The following is a 20,486-nucleotide window of genomic DNA, read 5'->3' as shown; positions in this document are numbered from 1 at the left end:
TTCTCCAGGTTCCATGTGTCTGTTTCTATTTTCTTGGCTACAATACTAGTAGAATACCTGAAGAAGAGAGTTGTGGAGTTGGAGTTTGTAGTAGTCATGTTTTATAATGCTCCAACAACTTTTCATAAACTGCCCATTGAAACCGTCAGGTCCAGGCGATTTATCCACTGGAGGAGAGAGAGAAGAGCTGAAAACGAGCTGTGGAAGAAGGGGCCTTTTTTATAGGGTCCCTTCAATCCAACCGTTATGTTCAGTTTTTGCTACAAAATAAAAAACACAAAAACATTACTATGTAGCTGCTTGCTTAGGCGCAGGAGTGCATCAGCAAACACACGCATACTCTTGGCCGAGAGCCGATCCTTCAAGTTATACACAGGTTCCTCCATTTGAGTGGACTGTAATATGAAGTTGAGCTTTGCAGACAGTCTGATTAAAGACTGATTTTCCTTTAATTCTGTTTCGATGTTGTAGCAAAACTCTATGTTTCGTTAATGAAGCAGGGGCAGGTCCCTTTTCATCAAAAAACTGAGTATCAACAGACAACAAGTAAACATAGATTATACACAGTAGCAAACTGAAACTTTTGCACACAATGTAACCTCGGTATAAATTGATATGAAAAGATGTGACAGCAACTATATTTATTCAAATCAGAAGAGAACTATAACATCGTGAAATCCGGATGTACTGACGTTTAACCCACAGTGAGAAACCACTCTTTATCATCCATCAGTGAATGAGCAACTCTCTCACTCTGAAACCCATGCATTTCCAGCTGCAAGCGCGCATTGCCTGAAGAGCAATCCATGACAGGCTAGCAGCAACACACACTCAGCGCTGTTAGTGGTCATACTGGCGATACCAGCAGCACCTGCTGGGGTTATCGACATTGCCTCGGCTGTTGTGGATTCACTTACAGGACTTTCACTTTAACATGCCCGCGGCAATGCTGGGTATCCAACAGACAACAGGTAAACATAGATTGTATACAGGCATATAGCAAGTCAGCAGCAAACTGAAACTAGAATGCAATGTGACCTCCGTATAAATTGATGGGTTTGTCTTGTCTCAGTCACCTGAGAACAAGTGCAACCGCAGCTTTTTTTTTTAAAAAAAAAGTGCAAATCATTACACTTGCAGTGCGAGAAAAGTGTAACTGGAAACAAATTGCTGACTGAGACAAAAAAATCTCAATCATTAGTTAAAATATACATATGCATGGAACCATTGAATACAAACTATTGAAAAAATTGAGCATGCCTAATATAGAAATATGTAAGTGCTAATAAAGCAACCATTAGTTAAAATTAATATGCACAATAGAAGAAAATACATGGTTAAAAATAGTAGGAGTAAACAATAATAGGTAATGCAGCAAACCTACAACAGTAAGGCGGTAAACTGCAACAGTAAAGCAATAATTACATGAAAAGATAAGAATGCAAGAATAAAATGAAGGAGCTCCGAGTACTAACTAATGCACCTTAAAATGTAAGCTACTGGCACAATTTTAAATCGCTGTTGAATTAAAATGCAAAATCAAAAAACACATGGTCAAAACAGTAGGAGCAAACAATAATAGGTAATACAACAAACCTACAACAGTAAGGATGCAAAAGTTCAACAGTAAAGCAGCAATTGCATAAAAGGTAATAACACGAGAATAGAATGAAGGAGCAATTAGTACTAACTGATGAAGCTTAAAGTGTAAGCTATTGACACAATTTTAAATCACTATTGCGGCACTCGAGAATATAAAAAGAAGGGAAACCAAGGTAAAACAATGAGGTTACCTCCAATTCCTAGCTATTAGGAAATCCTGGCACAAGCCATTCATTCAGTGATGCAGACCAGTTGATTTCTTCCTCTTCAACGGGTTCGCGTACATGTACATATAATGTCTTGGACAAAAGGAGAAACTGCAGACACGGTATAGAAAAAGCGATTGAACATGTAAGACCTCATGCTAAGCATAGGGCACAACAACAAAAAAGGCAAGAACCAAAGTGTAAGGGTGGTTATTAACTTACGGGTCGCCTCACGAAGATAGTTGTATTGCACAATTTTTTCTTGTCAATGACAATAGCAACTACAAAGTCGAAGTCTTTGCTCTTTATAGGACAAAGCTCTTCGAAGCGAGCAGTCTATGACATAATCATTAGGTGGGAACTCCAAATGATCCATGTAAATGATCTAAAAAACAAACGGTAAGCACATTGAAACACAAACAAAAGCTAAATACACTTAGACATACTGAAACAAATATGAGGGACGTGAACATGAACATACAGCAAGGAAAGGCAAAGGCCCACTTATCCACAAAAAAAATCATTGCAAGCAAGCAACACCTTCTCAACCTTTCTTATAGGCCGCCTTGGGTTACCCTGCTTTTAGACATCACGGAGCTCGCAAGCATCACCTTTTTTGATCAAGTCCACAGGCTTGTTACCTGATGATATATCGAACACCTTCTTGACTATATCAGCAGTGAACACAATCCTTTTGCCATGGTAAGTGAACTCCTGCAGCTCATGGCTTGTTTACGTCACAATAATTTCAAGAAGCAGATTTGGCATTCAGAATGAAGAAACGTTCAACATAATTTTAAATGCAATCACTGCTCGCTTAGGCCGCAGGAGTGCATCAGCAAACGCACGCATACGCTTGGCTGAGGAGCCGATCCTTCAAGTTATACACAGGTTTCTCCGTTTTAAAGCTCTACTCAGTAAACAAATAAACATATAAGAAAGCACATTCTATGGGAAAAGCTGCATAGCAGGAACCAAGAAGCAACAATAGAAAAACATTTTGCTACAAAATAAAAACACAAAAACATTATTATGTAGCTGCTCACTTAGGCGGCAGGAGTGCATCAGCAAACACAGGCATACGCTTGGCTGAGAGCCGATCCTTCAAGTTATACACAGGTTCCTCCATTTGAGTGGACTGTAATATGAAGTTGAGCTTTGCAGACAGTCTGATTAGAGACTGATTTTCCTTTTATTCTGTTCTGATGTTGTAGCAAAACTCTATGTTTCGTTAATGAAGCAGGGGCAGGTCCCTTTTCATAAAAAAACTGAGTATCAACAGACAACAAATAAACATAGATTATACACATTAGCAAACTGAAACTTTTGCACACAATGTAACCTCGGTATAAATTGATATTAATAGATGTGACAACAACTATATTTATTCAAATCAGAAGAGAACTATAACATAGTGAAATCCGGATGTACTGACGTTTCAACCCACAGTGAGAAACCACTCCTTATCATCTATCAGTGAACGAGCAACTCTCTCACTCTGAAACCCATGCATTTCCAGCTGCAAGCGCGCATTGCGTGAAGAGCAATCCATGACAGGCTAGCCGCAACACACACTCAGCGCTGTTAGTGGCCGTACTGGCGATACCAGCAGCACCTGCCGGAGTTATCGACATTGCCTCAGCTGTTGTGGATTCACTTACAAGACTTTCACTTTAACATGCCCGCGGCAATGCTGGGTATCCAACAGACAACAGGTAAACATAGATTGTACACAAGCATATAACAGGACAACAGGTCAGCAGCAAACTGAAACTCGAATGCAATGTGACCTCCTTATAAATTGATGGGTTTGTCTAGTCGCAGTCGCCTGAGAACAAGTGCAGCCGTAGTTTTAAAAAAAGTGCAAATCGTTACACTTGCACTGCAAGAAAAGTGCAACTGGAAACAAATTGCACTTTTTTTACACTATGGTTGCACTTTTTTCTTGGGTGACTGAGACATAAAAAAATTCTCAATCAACCGGCAAATCTGTAAATTGATATGAACATCTGCTCAGATAAGAAGAGCACTATAACATCTTAAATTCGTGTTAAACTCATGTTTAAAGCACAATGAACAACCACTCTGTATCTTTTTAGTGAATCATCAACTCTCAGGTATGAGCAAATGTGGCCGCAACTAAATTTATTCAAATAATAAGAGAAGTATAACAACGTGAAATTCATGATGTGCTGATGTTAAACCCACGATGAACAACCACTCTGTATATTCTTCCAGTGAACCAGCAACTCCCGCTCTAAAAGCCAGGCATTTCCAGCTGCAACGGCCCCTTGCCTGAAGAGCAATCCATGAACAGCCAGCAGCTAACTCATAGTACTCAGCGCCATCAGTGGCCGTACTGGCAATACCAGCAGCACCAGAAAGATAAAGTGCAATAGAAATATTAGTGCACATGGCAAAACTGAGTATCAACAGACAACAAGTAAACGTAGATTATACACAACAGCAAACTGAAACTTTTGAACACAATGTAACCTCGGTATAAATTGATATAAAAATGTGACAGCAACTATATTTATTCAAATCAGAAGAGTACTATAACATCGTGAATTTGTGTAAAACTCATGTTTAAAGCACAATGAACAACCACTCTGTATCTTCTTACAGTGAACCAGCAACTCTCACGTATGAACAAATGTGGCAGCAACTAAATTTATTCAAATAAGAAGAGCACTATAACATCTTGAATTCGTGATGTACCGATGTTTAACTTACAGTGAGCAACCAGTCTGTATCTTGTTTCAGTGAACCAACAACTCTCCCAATCTGAAACCCAGGCATTTCCAGCTGCAACGGCGTCTTGCCTGAAGAGCAATCCACGAACAGTCACCAGCTAACTCATAATACCCAGCCTCGTCAGTGGCCGTATTGGCGATACCAGCAGCACCTGCCGGAGCTGTCGCCGCGGCTATGGAGCCACCACAGAAGGTTCGTCAGCGTGTTACCGTCATCATGGGATGACAGGGCCCGGGTCTTGGCCAATGCTGACTCCTTGTCGTAGATGCCCTCCAAGGCGTACACAAACCCCTTCCACCCTTCTCCGACGCCGTCCCTGGCCAACGCCGGCGTGGTCCAGGTCACCAGGTCCTTGACGAACCCGGTGTCCGGGAAGAGGGCCTCACTGATGGGCAGGAGAGGCAGGAGCTGGATGCCCAGCCTGCACTCCTTCCACTCGGGCGGCGCGAACCAGAGCCCGCTGTCCCTCTTGTTGGCCCAGAGCACGCCGACGACGCGGTTGTTGCCGCTGAAGTCGTCCTCGTAGATCCCTTCGCCCTCCCGGACGTGCCACCACGTCTGCGCCGCCAGCATCTCGAACGCGGTGAGCGTGGCGCCAACAGACACAAGATGCGCGTCCCCGTAGCTCAGTCCCAGGAGCGCGGCGGAGTAGTAGCCGTTCACGGCCTCGCTGGTGCTCTCCTGGTTGCGCCCGTCGCCGAACTCCGTGAGGCCTCCGGCCCAGGAATGCAGCTTCCAGAGGTCGAAGGTCCGCAGCCGGGTGTAGCTGGCGCCGCACTTGCGCGACAGCGTCATGAAGTCGGCGACCATGGAGTAGGCCTGGGACATGTACTTCCTCCCCCAGGACGGGTCGATCTTGGCGAGCACAGCGATGGCGTAGAGGAAGTAGCCGAGATGGTAGTGGTGGTCGTTGTAGATGCCGAAGCCGAAGTCGGCGCCGGAGTCCTGCAGCCCCTGCTTGGTGACGAGGCCGCCCCATTTGGAGTCGTACAGGAAGCCGTTCCCCTGGAAGCTGCCGTCCAGCCACGGCGTGATGTTGGCCTTCAGAAACTTGTGCACCGCAGGGATGACGTCGGGGCACCCGACCTCCTCGGCGATCAATGCCAGCCTTGCCGCCCTGGCGATGGCCTTGCCGTAGAAGTAGGAGGAGGTGGTGGTGATGGGGCTGGTGGCGAGGCTGTCGACGTCCTTGCGCAGCGCGGCCACGACCTCGCCGACCCCGTCGTCGCTGACGCCGCGGGTGGAGTGCCATGTCGTGGAGAGCGGGGCGGTCTTGAGAGCCCACGCGTCGCCGACGACGCCGACCAGGTCGCCGTCGATGCTGCGGTACTTGAACCCGTCGAGCACCTGGACGGCTCCGGAGCAGTCCTGGGAGAGCAAGCGGAGGTGGAGCGGGTGCGCGAGCATGAGCAGATCCCCCGCGCCCTGCTTGCGCCACGCGTAGTCGATGCAGAAGGGGCGGTTGAGCGCGGCGTCCCCCGCCGTCGGGTAGCACGGGCTGTACTGGTCGAGGACCGGCTCCATGGCGGCGTCGGGCAGGTAGGCGATGCGGATGACGCCGGCGAAGGCGGGGGCGGCGAGCTGCGTGACGCTGGCTTGGGAGAGCAGGATGGGCGCGGAGGCGTAGAGGAGGAAGGTCTGGCCGCTGTTCATCCGGAGGCGCCACTTGGTCCGCGCGTCGTCGCAGGGGGCGGCCTCGAGGAAGGCGTGGACGGAGGCGACGGAGATGTCGACGGGGCCCGCGGCGTCGGCGGTGGCGACGGTGACGAATGGGCAGCCGCGCACGAGGAAGGCGCGGAGGGACGGGGAGAAGTCGAGGGTGACGGAGAGGTCGTCAAAGGCGACGACTTTGTGCGGCTGGGAAGCGGCGGAGGCGTCGGAGGGGGAGGAGACGGTGAGGTCGGCGGCGAAGGTCTGGATGTCGAAGGTCGGGGAGTGGTTCCGCGTCGGGTAGCAGACGGTGAGGGCGGCGGCGGCGGACTTGACGGAGTAGGGGTGGATGTACTCGGGCTGGTCGCCGTTCTTGAGCGTGAAGTTCTGGAAGAAGCAGTTGGTGGGGAGCGGCGCGGAGAGGAGCCCCGGCGCGAAGAAGCGGGCCGGGTCGGGGAGGACCGTGGACGCCGCCTGCGGGAAGACGTGGCCCCCCGGGGACGGCGGCGCTGGGCGTCCTCCGTGGCCCATGGCGAGCGGCGGCGGGGGCGGGATCGGGTAGGAGGAATGCGGCGGCGGAGGAGGTGGCGGCGGCGGCGGGGGAGCGAAGTCGGGCCTGGGCTTGGCGAGATTGAAGGGGGGTTTGGGGGAGACGAGGCGGGAGAGGGTGTGGCCCAGCTTCTTCTTCCATTTCCTCATCGTGCGTGGCCTCCTTAAATACAGGCCTGCTAGATCGGTTCCTTCCTCTCTCTTTCTGCAGGCATTTCGGAATTCAATTTGAAAATTAGTTCAGTTGTATGGATAAAATACAGTAAACTGTTTTTGGGAGTTTCTCAAAGGAGACTTTTTTATGGGAATTCTCGATTGGCTAGTGTGACCTGTAATTTGGTTTCTTATTTCATTTCCGTGGATACAACTTTGAGCTGGTCTGCGTCGGTCAGCGTCTGCCGTCCCAGGAAGTAGACGATTATAAATGTGTGTGAATTGACCTGACAGCAAACGGCGATGATTAGCCGCTAAGGCATGAACCAAAAAACGCGGCAACATGGGCAAAGATACAGTGCAAGGAAAGATTAATTGTTGATTCATTGCCATACTCAAGTTAATGTAAAAAAACAACAGAAAAGAGGCACCACCACTTCATTTTGAAAGAAATGCAAAAGGCTTTCCTTAATTCACTGACAGTAGAGTGTCAAATGGGATCGAATCCCATCTAAGTGTATTTTGTTTTTTCTAGGTAAATTTTAACACTAAAATTTATAAACTCGAAAAAGAAAAATACACTATAAGTGAAATCCCGATGAGATCCCACCTTGACACCTTAATAATTATTAATAGATAAGGAGAAAACTAAGTGATGTTCAGGTTCAGAACACATAGGTTACAATATCAAGTGGTATGGGTGGATAAAAACAGCTTCGGAGTTTAGCTGGTTTGCGCTTTAGTTCATTTTTGTTACTTGACTGGCCAAGACTAGACTAACGAAAGGAAATGAGCTACTCCCACTAATCGGCTGAAAACGGTTTTCACCGCTACCAGTTTTCCACAACAAATAACCCAAAATTTGCCTCCAAGCAAAGGACCACGATTTAGTCTCCGAAGTCGTACGAGAAGGGATGCCAAAGGCGTCGTGCTCGTGTGTTGGACACTTGCATTTCTCCAAAGCTCCAACGAGACAAGCATGATCTTTGTATCACAGTTCATAACAAAAAAAAAAAAAAAAACAGAGGAAAATAATAGTACTAGCACGGGTTGATCGGTTGACTTTTGTAGCAGCCTAGAGTATGAGTAGAACGTGGAGAAGGACAGGGAGGATTTGAAAAGAAACATTTATATGTACCTTATCAGAAACTGCGTGCCTACTCTGATCTGACGCGATCGGGAGCTGTTGTGACGATGGAGCGGTTGCGACTTGGTGAAAATCACATGAATGAACCAAATGTGTTATGTGTGTTTTAGCCTTGGGCAAGTGGCAGGAGATGATGGGCAGGCAGGAGGATGATCGGGAGAAGCAAGCAAGCACATGTCCGTCCCGTGTCGTGAGCCCGAGTCGCCGGGAAGGTTCGCAGGATCGCCGAGACGTGTTTCCTTGGCTAGATTCCATGGAGATTGGAGAGCAAGGAACCAATGACATGAATGATGGGCTTCGATTCTTGCTTGCGAAGCGACGCCACCAGGCCGTTTAGTTTTCGTTGCTTCGTTCCAACTTCCAAACTGTTTGTGTTTATCATATATTTTCTCTGTTGAAGTAGTTTTTTTTTTTCAGAATAAGCGAACCGAAAAGCGTGAGGTATATATGTATCTAGACTAAATAAGACCAAAGCTACGACAACTAATTTGAACAGATGGAGTAAAAATGAACTGTCTGTGTTTATCTTGGCTGGACGCGACAGCATGTGTATTGTATCAGTGCTAATCGTGTCGAGCCGAAAGGGTGCTGTGGCTATCAGGAAACCCAAGGCATGCATGCCCACGACGCAAAGCAACATAAAATTCATCCCAGAAATGACCGTGCTTTCGTAACACGGCAGACTAGGCGTGATACACTCCAGATCCGGCGTCGCGATCATGGAGTTGTCCAACCAAACATGGACTCAGGACTCGACTGACATGAGCAGAGTTTAGCTTTCTGAGAACCCCGAAGGAACTCACACCGTCACGCATGGAAGACTACGGCTGAAGGGCGCAGGTATAAATTCAGAAAAGGACTTTTCTTGCCAACATGCTTTCTGCTAATGTCAACATTGCATTGCAGGTCTCTCCATAAAAGATTCAATATAGCATCAAAAGATAAAGACCCAAAATTGGGCAGCAACTCACGATGCTTGGCTCCCTTGTGAAGAATGTGGAGAAGGTGAAAAAGGCCAAGGAGAACAAGGTCGGCGCCAAGAAGAAGGCGGTTGAGATTACATGATGGATGCACTTCATGCAACCTTCGTGTCGATTTGTCGAATATGTAGCATTTTATCGTCAATAAGTTATTCGATTTTGTTGTGTTGTTATTTTAGACTTTGGGAGTAGTCCGCATGTTGGAGGTACTTAAGTATGTATATTTTTTATCAGGTTTTCCTCATAAACTGGATCATTTTCCTTTCTTCCTAAATGAATAGCCTGGCGTTTGTTCCAAAAAAAAAAAACTACACCTCAGAGGTCCAAAACAACAGTTGGGCAGCACCCACTTCTTTGAAACCGTAGTCCACCACATCCAGCAACGAGAGGGAAATTCCAAGGTACTTTGACTTACAAGTGCTATAACAACGTCAGCAGTGTGACCATAAAAACTGGAAAACATGAGAAGCCAATGGAAATGGATTTATTAAAACATCTTCAGAAGACAACAAACCTGGCATGGCCTCAGATTCCATCGTTTGTTTTAGTTTCTGCTTCTTTGGCTTATCTTCTGGAGTACTCTGCTCAGAGCTGGCTAAATAATATTGTGGCTGTAATCTTTCTCTCCCGTTCCTTATCCTCTGCTACAGTAAATCGAGAAAGAGAGAGGAGGGCGTCGCAGTTGCTCCACCGTTTCCCCGGCGCCGCCGCGGGTTCCCCTCTCCTTCTCCGACCGCTGCGGCGGCGGAGGGTGGGGGAACCCCGGATCTGTGCGTTTCGGGTGTAAATAGGGTGTGGGCGTGTGTTGCCGGCGGCGATGCTTCGGTTGGAGCGGCGGAGCTGCATACGGCGGTTTGGTCTTCCCGATTCGAGCTCCTCCTCGTCGCTGCTCTGTGCAGGGACGGCGAATCTGTGGAAGTTCCTCCGTGCGGATGGTGTGGCGACAAGGCCGTCCGTGCTCGGTGGGGATCCTGTCCTTGCGCCCTTTGTCGACGCGTCGTCGTCTCCTCCAACGCCGGCGTGGGGTGGTCAAGGTTAGTGTGTAGGAGGTGGCTTTCTCTGAAGCTTCTGGAGTGGGGCTGCGGGAGTTGGTGGTCACCGTCGATGTCTGCTCCTGCTGCGGCGGGAGTTGGCGTCGGCGAGCCTACGGTGGCTCGGGGTATTTCCCCGCCGATGTTCCTTCATCGTCCTCGATTCCGGCAGTCGCGCCGAATGGTTACTGCGGTTCTTCAAGGCAGCTTTGCTGCGGACAGGCTCCGGTTGGCTCTGGATCAGTGGTATAACAACGTCAGCAGTGTGACCATAAAAACTGGAAAACATGAGAAGCCAATGGAAATGGATTTATTAAAACATCTTCAGAAGACAACAAACCTGGCATGGCCTCAGACTCCATCGTTTGTTTTAGTTTCTGCTTCTTTGGCTTATCTTCTGGAGTACTCTCACTATATTTCTGAAAGTAAATCTCTGGTACTTGATTGACATTAAGCTAGTTTCAACAAAATAAAACAAGCAAAAATAAAACAAATAAGCTTTCACTAGATTGAAAAAAATATTACAAATGAAAACTTGACAAAGAACAAAAAGAACTTGCTGGTGCAAACTTGCTAACAAAGAAAAAGTAAGCTTTAACCTGAGGGGGGAAATATTACACATGAAAGCCTGGCAAAGAATGAAAAGAAACTCTCATGCAAACAAACAAAAATTCGAAAAAAGCCAATTAAATTTTTATACGAAAATAACTACTCCCTCTGTCCCATGAAACATGTCACACTACGGGCTCATTTGGTTGCGCTGGATCCGCCGCAGTTCCCAGGCTTTTCCCTGGACGTGAAATCCGCGAGGAAATTTTGGCCCGGTTTTTCTGCCGGCCCATTTGGTGGACACAACGGGAAACTCTGGTCCGGGTTTTCCTACCGATTCCCTGGGCATGGAATCCACACCTCGCGACGTCGGGGAGGAATTCCGCGTCTCTCTCGCGACCGAGCGGCTCGGCCCTACGACTTTCCGCCCCTGCCCCTGCTAACCAAATTGCAACGCTGCATTCTCCACGGGATGGGAGGGGATCCCAACTGCCCAGGGAAATATCAGACGGGGCGGTAGTTCCCTGGTTATTTTGACCTTTGCAACCAAATTAGCCCTATATAGTAATTAGATACATTCAAATTTAGATAAAGTTAAGAAAACTTTCATGGGACAGGGGAGTATATGATAATGGAGATCATTATCAGTTCTATCAACAATCCAATCTTACTTCTGTAACATGCACAATATACATATATGTCTCCCAAATTTTAAGGGGGGAATGCAAGAAATCATCCATCATTCCCATTAAAATATTTAAGGAAACTTTGGTGCAACACCACTAGTTTCAAAAGCCAATTCAGCTTATGTGCTCAATTTTACGTGAATGACCTGAATGCTGTCAATTCCTTAAGCTCTCCGTCTGTTAGCAATTATAGCGGCCTAAAATAGCCCAAATACCCCTAGGTCCATATGGCAGAACCTTCTCTCCACTCACTGCCGCATGAGCCCTATCATCCCTTGTCGTTGCCTATTCGACGGTACCTCGGAGGAGGGATCCTCGCGAGATGAGAAGAAGTAAGGGCCATAGGGCGGAGTGCACTCGGGACGGTGGTACGCGATTTACCCAGCTTCGGAACACCTGCACGATGGCAAGGCCTAGTGCTGCTTGTCTGGAATTATCTGGGCGCTTTCGCGTTGTTACAATGAGTTGTGGTTGTGCCTCTAGGGCTCCCAGGATCCGGCTTATAAAGGCGCACGGATCTAGGGTTTACATGGAGAGTCCTAGCCGGATTACAGGTTTGCCTAACTACGGTACAATGTCTTACCATGTACATCAAGGATCCGCCTTCCATCTACGTCGTACTGGATCCGGGTCCCTCATGGGCCTTCACGGATCCGGCTTCCCTATCCTGGGCTGGACTTCATCCTTCGTGATCAACAGCAACTGGGCCGTCCGATGGGCCACATGCCACATCACCGTTTGTGGGCCACCCGGGCTTGCCGGATCTAGGAATTGTCGATGGTACACCCATGAAGTATATCCACAACAGTAGCCCCCAGAGTTCTCCGAGATTCACCTCTTGTTTCCGCCTTGCTTAACGCTTCACGTCCTCCGGCAATCTTGGTAACACGGAGAAACTTGAAGAACTCCAACTTCATATTTTCTTTTTTCCCAACTCTTGGTCGGAAAATATCTTTATCCCGCGGGACTTCATCCATCGACAATATCATTGCAACATGTCTCCGGGTCACTCCCCTGCTTGGACAAGAGTTCGCAGCTTTTCAAACTGCTACCCGGAACCTTCAAAGGGTTCAAACGGTTCCGCCAATCTTGGCGCCATTTTCGGGCAATTTGAGCGATAACTTATCCTTAGCCATTTTTACCGTTTAGGGTTTTCGACACGTGTCGTCCATCCAACGGCGCGACGCTTGCGTTCCGACCAGAGGATGCGGAGCACGAATCTCTTCCCTTCGGCCTATAAATATCCGTCGTTCAACCCTAAATCATCCCATTCACCCCCTTTTCACCTCTCAGCACAACGCCGCCTCCGAGCTCCTCCTCCGCCGCACCGGTGTCCGCCGGAAGTTCACCGGAGCACCATCACCACCGCGTGCTGTTCTTCGTGTTCTTAAGTCCGGCGACCCACCACAGCGAAACCTCGCCGCCGACGACCCCGACCACCACGGAAGCCATTCCGGTAATCCCTCAAGCTTTGTCTTCTCACCGTAGTTGGTAGGGATGACTAGGGTTTTTAACATAGGATCCGGCTAAGTTTAACCAGCTTGCATTTTCTTTGTAGATGTCTTCTTCTACTCCGCCTCCCTCGTCTGAGCCGATCATGGCGACTCCCATATCTTCCGCCCCTCCTCCCCTTGTCCCAGTTCATCTGGAGCCTCGAAAATACTCCGGCAAGAACATTGAAGGATCCTCAGCCAACCCGGAGGAAACTGCGGGTGCTGAACAAATGGAGAAGAAGGTGGAGGAGGCAGCCACCAAAAAATCAAAGGCTCGCATGCGAGATAGCGAGGCCAAAGGGAAATGGTGGCCCTGCTTCACCACGGAAACTGAACTCCGCAACCTCGAGGCGGAGGGTTTTCTAAAACCCGGATCTTGGCGTACGATCCCAGGAGCCCTGAGTCCTGCCCCCGAAGCCGGGGAGTGGGCGGTGACCAAGGCGCTCGTTGAGCGTGGCTTCTCTCTCCCGCCCAGCAACTTCTTCTCGGAAATCCTGAAGGCGTACGAGCTTCAACCTCACCACATTTCTCCGAACAGCATCCTGGCCATCAGCAACCACGTAACATTGTGTGAAGGCCACCTCCGGATCACCCCGGAACTTCCCCTCTTCCAGTACTACTTCTCCGTCAAAAAGGAGAAAGTCTCACAGACTTCCACGCTGGCCACCTGTGGTGGCGTAACCTTCAAGCTCCACCCCGGGCGCGTGTACCCGCACACAGATCGCCATGAATCTGTGCGGTACTGGTCCGGCAACTTCTTCTACCTGAAGGATGTGTCTGATCCGGTTTCCCCAAAGGTGCTACCAGATTTCAAGGACGGTCCCCCCAGCGAGACTCCGGCTTGCACTCAATGTCCCCATCTCTCCGAGTCGCCTCAACTGACTCGAGCCATTAGGCGGATCTGCAAGCTAATGGACGAGGGCCTGTCGGGGAAGGACCTTACTATGTCCTGGTTTACTAAGCGGATCCAGCCCCTACAACATCGGGACCGCCTGCTATTCCAATACACGGGGCGCGACGATATCATGCGCGCCTCTAAGGACAACCTCTCCGCCGACGCCTTGGACAGGCAGCTCCGGGTACTGATCAAAGTTCCGCGTGATCTCAAGATCCACGTGTGTAATATGGATATTCACACGAACGGCTCCGACACCGCGGTATGTTTCCTTGACTTAACTGTTGATTCCTTTTTCGGCCTTTGCTGAATTTGTCTAAGTGTTGGCTGGGTAACTTAGCTCGAAGCCCTTGAGGAGAACGATCTCGTAACTCTCCTCCGAGTCCCTCACGCGGGCAACACCGACCCGGAGGTCGCGTCCGACGCGGAAGTTCCCGAAGCTCCGCGTCCCTCCAAAAGGAAGAGGGGTGCTTCCTCCAGCCCAGCCATTAAACGTGCCCGCGAAGTGCCTAGCACTGCAGCTACCCAAAAGGCGGAGGCGGAGAAGAAGCGCCTCAAACTCATTGATACCAGCAACCAAGCTCAACCCAACATCCACCAGTTTTTCAGATCATCCGGGTAAGCGCTTGATTTCCGTCTAAGAATTCCTTTGCTACTGTGAATCAGCATATGCTAAATGTTATGCCTCTTTTACTTTGCAACAAAAGCTCCGGAAGCCAGCCCCCCAAGATCCCCAAGAAGAAAGCGAAGCCATCTCCGGCTTCTGTGCCCGTCACACCGGAAGTGGAGGTTCGCTAGCGGCGACGAAGCCCAATGGCGATCCGTCAATAACCGCGGAAACAAGCTCCCAGCGTAGGTGCCTGAAGTCGCAACCAGGAATCCATGAGTTCGCAAGAAAAAACATTTCCGCCAGAAAACTTAAGCTCACGTCCTAAAGGAGGATTTTGAAAAATCACAACTTTCATACACGCCTAGGCGGAAATATCCAGCTCTGCGGTTTTAGTCGGAAAACATACATGATCTAAAAATGAACAAGTAAAGGAGGTAAAAGACTGAAAGAGTGAACCATATGCTTTATTTCATTGATCATGTATAACTATTACAGGGTATGTAATTCGGGAATTTTGCTAAGTGTGGAAAGGACGTAGTTGTGCAATGTTCCAGGGACGTTATGTTTCATCGTATATGTCATACGGATCCTCTCGCTTGCGTTTCCGGTACCAGTTGGCAGGTCTATCCTTTAGCTCCCGGAAATTGACAACGTAGTATGATCCGTTGTGAAGCACTTTGCTGACGACAAAGGGTCCTTCCCATGGAGATTACAACTTATGATATTTCACCTGGCGAAGGCGGAGGACCGGGTCTCCGGCCATGAACGAGCGATTCCGAACTCGACGGCTGTGATAGCATCGGAGTTTCTGCTGGTAGATGGTGGAACGTTGGTCGGCTAGGTTCCGAGCTTCTTCGATCAGGTCCACAGATAGCTGTCTGGCCTCGTCAGCAGTTTTTTCATTGTAGGCGGAGACTCGCGGTGAATCATGGATGATGTCGGAGGGGAGCACGGCTTCGGATCCGTATACCAGAAAAAACGGAGTAAATCCGGTTGACCTGTTAGGGGTGGTTCGTAAACTCCACAGAACAGAGTCCAATTCATCAGCCCTAGCCCCAGCTGCGCGTCGCAGTGGTTCTTCAAGGCGTGGTTTAATTCCGGATAATATAAGGCCGTTGGCTCTCTCAACCTGACCATTGGATTACGGATGAGCCACAGATGCAAGGTCAAGTCGGATCCCTACGTCATAGCAGTAATCCTTCAATTCTCCTTGTGCGAAGTTCGTGCCATTGTCTGTGATTATGATGTGCGGGTGATAACGCGTGAAGCACACGTCCGTTGGGAACCCCAAGAGGAAGGTGTGATGCGTACAACAACAAGTTTTCCCTCAGTAAGAAACCAAGGTTATCAAACCAGTAGGAGATGAAGGCCACGTGAAGGTTGTTGGTGGAGGAGTGTAGTGCGGCGCAACACCAGGGATTCCGGCGCCAACGTGGAACCTGCACAACACAATCAAAATACTTTGCCCAACTTAACAGTGAGGTTGTCAACCTCACCGGCTTGCTGTAAACAAAGGATTAAACGTATGGTGTGGAGAATGATGTTTGTTTGCAAAGAACAGCAGAGAACAATGATTGCAGTAGATTGTATTCAGATGTAAAAGAATGGACCGGGGTCCACAGTTCACTAGTGGTGTCTCTCCAATAAGAAATATCATGTTGGGTGAACAAATTACAGTTGGGCAATTGACAAATAGAGAGGGCATAACCATGCACATACATATCATGATGACTAATATGAGATTTACTTAGGGCATTACGACAAATAACATAGACCGCTATCCAGCATGCATCTATGCCTAAAAAGTCCACCTTCGGGTTAGCATCCGCACCCCTTCCAGTATTAAGTTGCAAACAACAGACAATTGCATTAAGTATGGTGCGTAATGTAGTCAACACAAATATCCTTAGACAAAGCATTGATGTTTTATCCCTAGTGGCAACAGCACATCCACAACCTTAGAAGTTTCTCACATCCCTGCATTCAATGGAGGCATGAACCCACTATCGAGCATAAATACTCCCTCTTGGAGTCACAAGTATCATCTTTGCCAGAGCCTCTACTAGCAACGGAGAGCATGCAAGATCATAAACAACACATATATGATAGGTCAATAATCAACTTGACATAGTATTCCATATTCATCGGATCCCAACAAACACAACATGTAGCATTACAAATAGACGATCTTGATCATGATAGGCTGCTCACAAGATCTAAACATGATAGCACATGAGGAGAAGACAACCATCTAGCTACTGCTATGGACCCATAGTCCAAGGATGAACTACTCACACATCAGTCCGGAGGCGATCATGGTGATGTAGAGTCCTCCGGGTGATGATTCCCCTCCCCGGCAGGGTGCCGAAGGCGATCTCCTGAATCCCTCGAGATGGGATTGGCGGCGGCGACGTCTCTGGAACTTTTCTCGTATCGTGGCTCTCGGTAATAGGGTTTTCGCAACGGAGATTATAAGTAGGCGGAAGGGCAGAGTCGGGGGAGGCACGAGGGCCCCACCCCATAGGCCGACGCGGGTCCCCTCCTTGGCCGCGCCACCCTATGGTGTGGGCGCCTCGTGGCCCCACTTCGTATCTCCTTCGGTCTTCTGGAAAGCTCCGTGGAAAATAAGACCCTGGGCTTTTGTTTCGTCTAATTCCGAGAATATTTCATGTGTAGGATTTCTGAAACCAAAAACAGCAGAAAACAGGAACTGGCGCTTCGGCATCTCGTTAATAGGTTAGTGCCGGAAAATGTATAATAATGACATAAAGTGTATATAAAACATGTGAGTATTGTCATAAAACTAGCATGGAACATAAGAAATTATAGATACGTTTGAGACGTATCAGCGGGATGCCGAATCTCGTCACGAGGCTGCAATCAAATTTTAGTGCCGTAGCACCATCGGCTTTTCTCACTGGCTTTGCCTCGATCCACTTACTGAACTTGTCAACAGCGACCAGGAGGTACTCACAACCGCCAGGAGATGATTTCTTTAACTTTCCCACCATATCGAGCCCCCAGACCGCGAACGGCCAGGTGATAGGGATGGTCTTCAGCTCTTGGGCTGGAGCGTTTGGTTGAGTAGCATAGTACTGGCAACCTCGGCAGGTTTTTACCAGCTTGCCAGCGTCTTCTTTAGCTGTGAGCAAGTAAAACCCGAGCCGAAAAGCTTTTACAACGAGTGACCTGGGGGCGGCATGATGCCCGCAATCCCCTGCACGGATCTCTCTGAGGATTTCAATGCCATCTTGATTGGAGACGCACTTGAGAAATACCCCAGTTGTGCTTCGTTTATAGAGCTATCCGTCAACGATTGTGTAGGATCTTGCTCGTCTGATGATCTGTCGTGCGAGGACCTCATCCTCTGGCAACTTCTGATCAATGAGGTAATCCAGGAAAGGCTGTGTCCATGCCGGGATGGCAGCCACCACTTCCCTGGCCGGAGATACTGTCACGTCTGGGTTTTCCGGGTTAGCGCCCTTCACCGAGGGTATCTGTAGGTGCTCCAGGAAAATGCCAGGCGGAATTGGTTTCCTGCCGGACCCGAGCTTGGATAGCATGTCTGCCGCTGTGTTATCGTCTCTCCTGACGTACTTGACTTCGTATCCGAGGAAGCATTTGGCAATCTCGTCAACTTCGTCTCTGTAAGCCGCCATGACGGAGTTTCTAGCGTTCCAGGTTCCGGCTACTTGTTGTGCCACCAGGTCGGAATCTCCGCAACAAATGATGTGCTTGATCCCAATTTCCTTAGCGATGCGCAGACCGTGTAGTAGAGCCTCGTATTCCGCCATGTTATTTGTAGCTTCGAAGTGGATCTGCAGAACATACTACAGTTCTTCTCCGGTAGGGGACTTCGGGGTGACTCCAGCTCCTAAGCCTTGATGCTGCTTGGATCCATCGAAGTGCATAACCCATGTTTCTGGTTCCGGCTCCAAATTTGCATCCGGAGCTTCTGTCCAATCTGCGACGAAATCTGCCAAGATCTGGGACTTGATCGCAGTCCTGGCTTTATAATTGATGTCGAAGGCAGATAATTCAATGCCCCATTTTGCTGTGCGTCCTGTTGCGTCAGCGTTGTTGAGAATCGTTGACAGCGGAGCCTTGCTCATGACTGTTACTGGATGCTCCTGGAAGTAGTGCCGCAACTTCCTTCTACCTAGGAAAACACCGTAGGCTAGCTTTTGAAAGTGAGGATATCTTTGTTTGGATTCTGTTAGTACCTCGCTAATATAGTAGACTGGCCTTTGGACTCCATACTCGTGACCTTCTTCCTTTCACTCCACCACGATAACGAGACTGATGACTCTGTTGGTAGCTGCCAGATAAAGGAGCATGGGCTCTGACTCTTCTGGAGCTACTAGGATAGGTGGGGAGGTGAGTATTTCCTTGAACCCTTGGAGTGTTGCATCTGTTGCGTCGTCCCAGACAAATTTGTCTGTTTTCTTCAGCAGCTTGTATAAAGGTAGTGCCTTCTCGCCAAGACGGCTAACAAACCTACTGATTGCTGCAACACAACCAGTTAGCCATTGCACATCTTTGAGACAAGTTGGCCTTTTTATGCACATGATTGCCTTGATTTTCTCCGGGTTCACCTCAATGCCCCTGTGAGAGACTATGAAGCCAAGGAGTTTTCCGGCTGGAACGCCAAAGACGCACTTCAGCGGATTCAACATCATCTTGTACCGTCGGAGGTTCTCAAAGGTTTCTGTGAGATCGCTGATCAAGTCGGATCCTTTCCGGGTCATGACCACGATGTCGTCGACATAGGCATGTACATTCCGGCCAATTTGGTCCTTCAAGCACCGCTGCATCGTACGTTGGTAGGTGGCACATGCGCTTTTCAAACCAAAATGCATGGTAACATAGCAGTAAGTGCCAAAAGGGGTGATGAACGAGGTCGCCTTTTGGTCGGACTTCTTCATCTGTATCTGGTGATACCCGGAAGATGCGTCAAGAAAACACAGAAGTTCCGCCCCTGCCGTCGAATCAATGACTTGGTCAATGCGCGGCAAGGGGAACGGATCCTTCGGACAATGCTTATTCAAGTCGGAGTAATCGATGCTCATTCTTAGTATTTCAGAATTATTTTTGGGTACAAGGACGGGGTTTGCGACCCAATCAGTATGGATAACTTCTACTACAAAACCTGCCTCTAGTAACTTTGCTAATTCCATTCCTATGGCGCGACGCTTCTTATCTCCAAAGCGTCGCATAGCTTGCTTCACTGGTTTAGCCCCCGGATTTATGTTGAGGTAGTGCTCGGCGAGTTCCCTAGGTACTCCGGACATGTCAGAAGGCTGCCATGCGAAGATGTCCATGTTAGCGCGGAGGAACTCGACGAGCGCGTCTTCCTATTTGGGGTCCATGTTGGCTCCGACCGAGACCTGCTTAGTGGTATCTCCTTCCTTGAAGTCGATCTTCTTGGTCTCTATCGCGGCCTTGAACGAGGTTTTTTGTTCAGAGATCTGCTTCTTGGTGGTGTGCATCTCTGTTGGATCCACCGCGGCTCTGTAGCCTTGCAGCTCCTCTCCAGATATCACAGACTCTGCGAAGGCGGCTTCACCTAACTCGCACTCGTGAGCCTTCTTGTAGTCTCCGGATACGGTAATCATACCATTTGGACCTGGAATCTTCATCTTGTTGTAGATGTAGCACGCTCTTGCGTGAAATTTGTGGTAGGTGGGCCTGCCGAAGATGACATGGTAGGAGCTCTTGAAGGGCACGACCTCAAACGTGATCATCTCTTCGCGAAAATTATTAATATCGCCGAAGGCCACGGGAAGTCTGATGCTGCCAAGGGAGTTCGCCTTTTTACCCGGAACCACACCGTGAAATTCAGTGGTGTTGTGTTTGAGCTGTTCCTTGGTAAGGTTCATCCGCTCCAAAGTCTCCAGGTACATGATGTTCAAGCTGGCCCCGCCATCCATAAGGCACTTGGAGAAGTCATAACCGTCAATGCGGGGACTTACGACCAAGGTGTAGCACTCCTTCGGAATGACGGTAGGGTGATCCTGCCTGTCAAACGTACACGGAGTTTCCGACCACCTGACATACTGCGGCACAGCCGAAACTGTGGCGTTCAGGATCCGGAGAGCTGACTTGCTGGTGCGGACTGTTGGGGTTCCGAGGAAGGTGTGGTACGCGCCCACGCTCTTTTTGTCGAAGGGGTTGGATT

At 48.8% G+C, this 20,486-nt stretch overlaps 1 protein-coding gene across 1 annotated transcript; it reads right to left on the bottom strand.

Annotated features, from left to right (window-relative positions):
• Window positions 1–4,322: 4,322 nt before the first annotated feature.
• Window positions 4,323–6,954, bottom strand: LOC127301215 (glucan endo-1,3-beta-D-glucosidase-like). The gene has a single exon (XM_051331437.2). It carries the CDS (start codon window positions 6,912–6,914, stop codon window positions 4,686–4,688), a length of 2,229 nt encoding a protein of 742 aa, XP_051187397.1. The 5' UTR covers window positions 6,915–6,954; the 3' UTR covers window positions 4,323–4,685.
• Window positions 6,955–20,486: the final 13,532 nt, after the last annotated feature.

The sequence above is a fragment of the Lolium perenne genome, chromosome 5 (genome assembly GCF_019359855.2).
Source record: "Lolium perenne isolate Kyuss_39 chromosome 5, Kyuss_2.0, whole genome shotgun sequence".
Taxonomy (NCBI): Eukaryota; Viridiplantae; Streptophyta; class Magnoliopsida; order Poales; family Poaceae; genus Lolium; species Lolium perenne.
This window is presented reverse-complemented; position numbering and strand designations above follow the sequence as displayed.

Excerpts from the sequence above, each read along its gene's own strand:
- LOC127301215 (XM_051331437.2), bottom strand. The coding sequence starts at position 6,914 with ATGAGGAAATGGAAGAAGAAGCTGGGCCACACCCTCTCCCGCCTCGTC.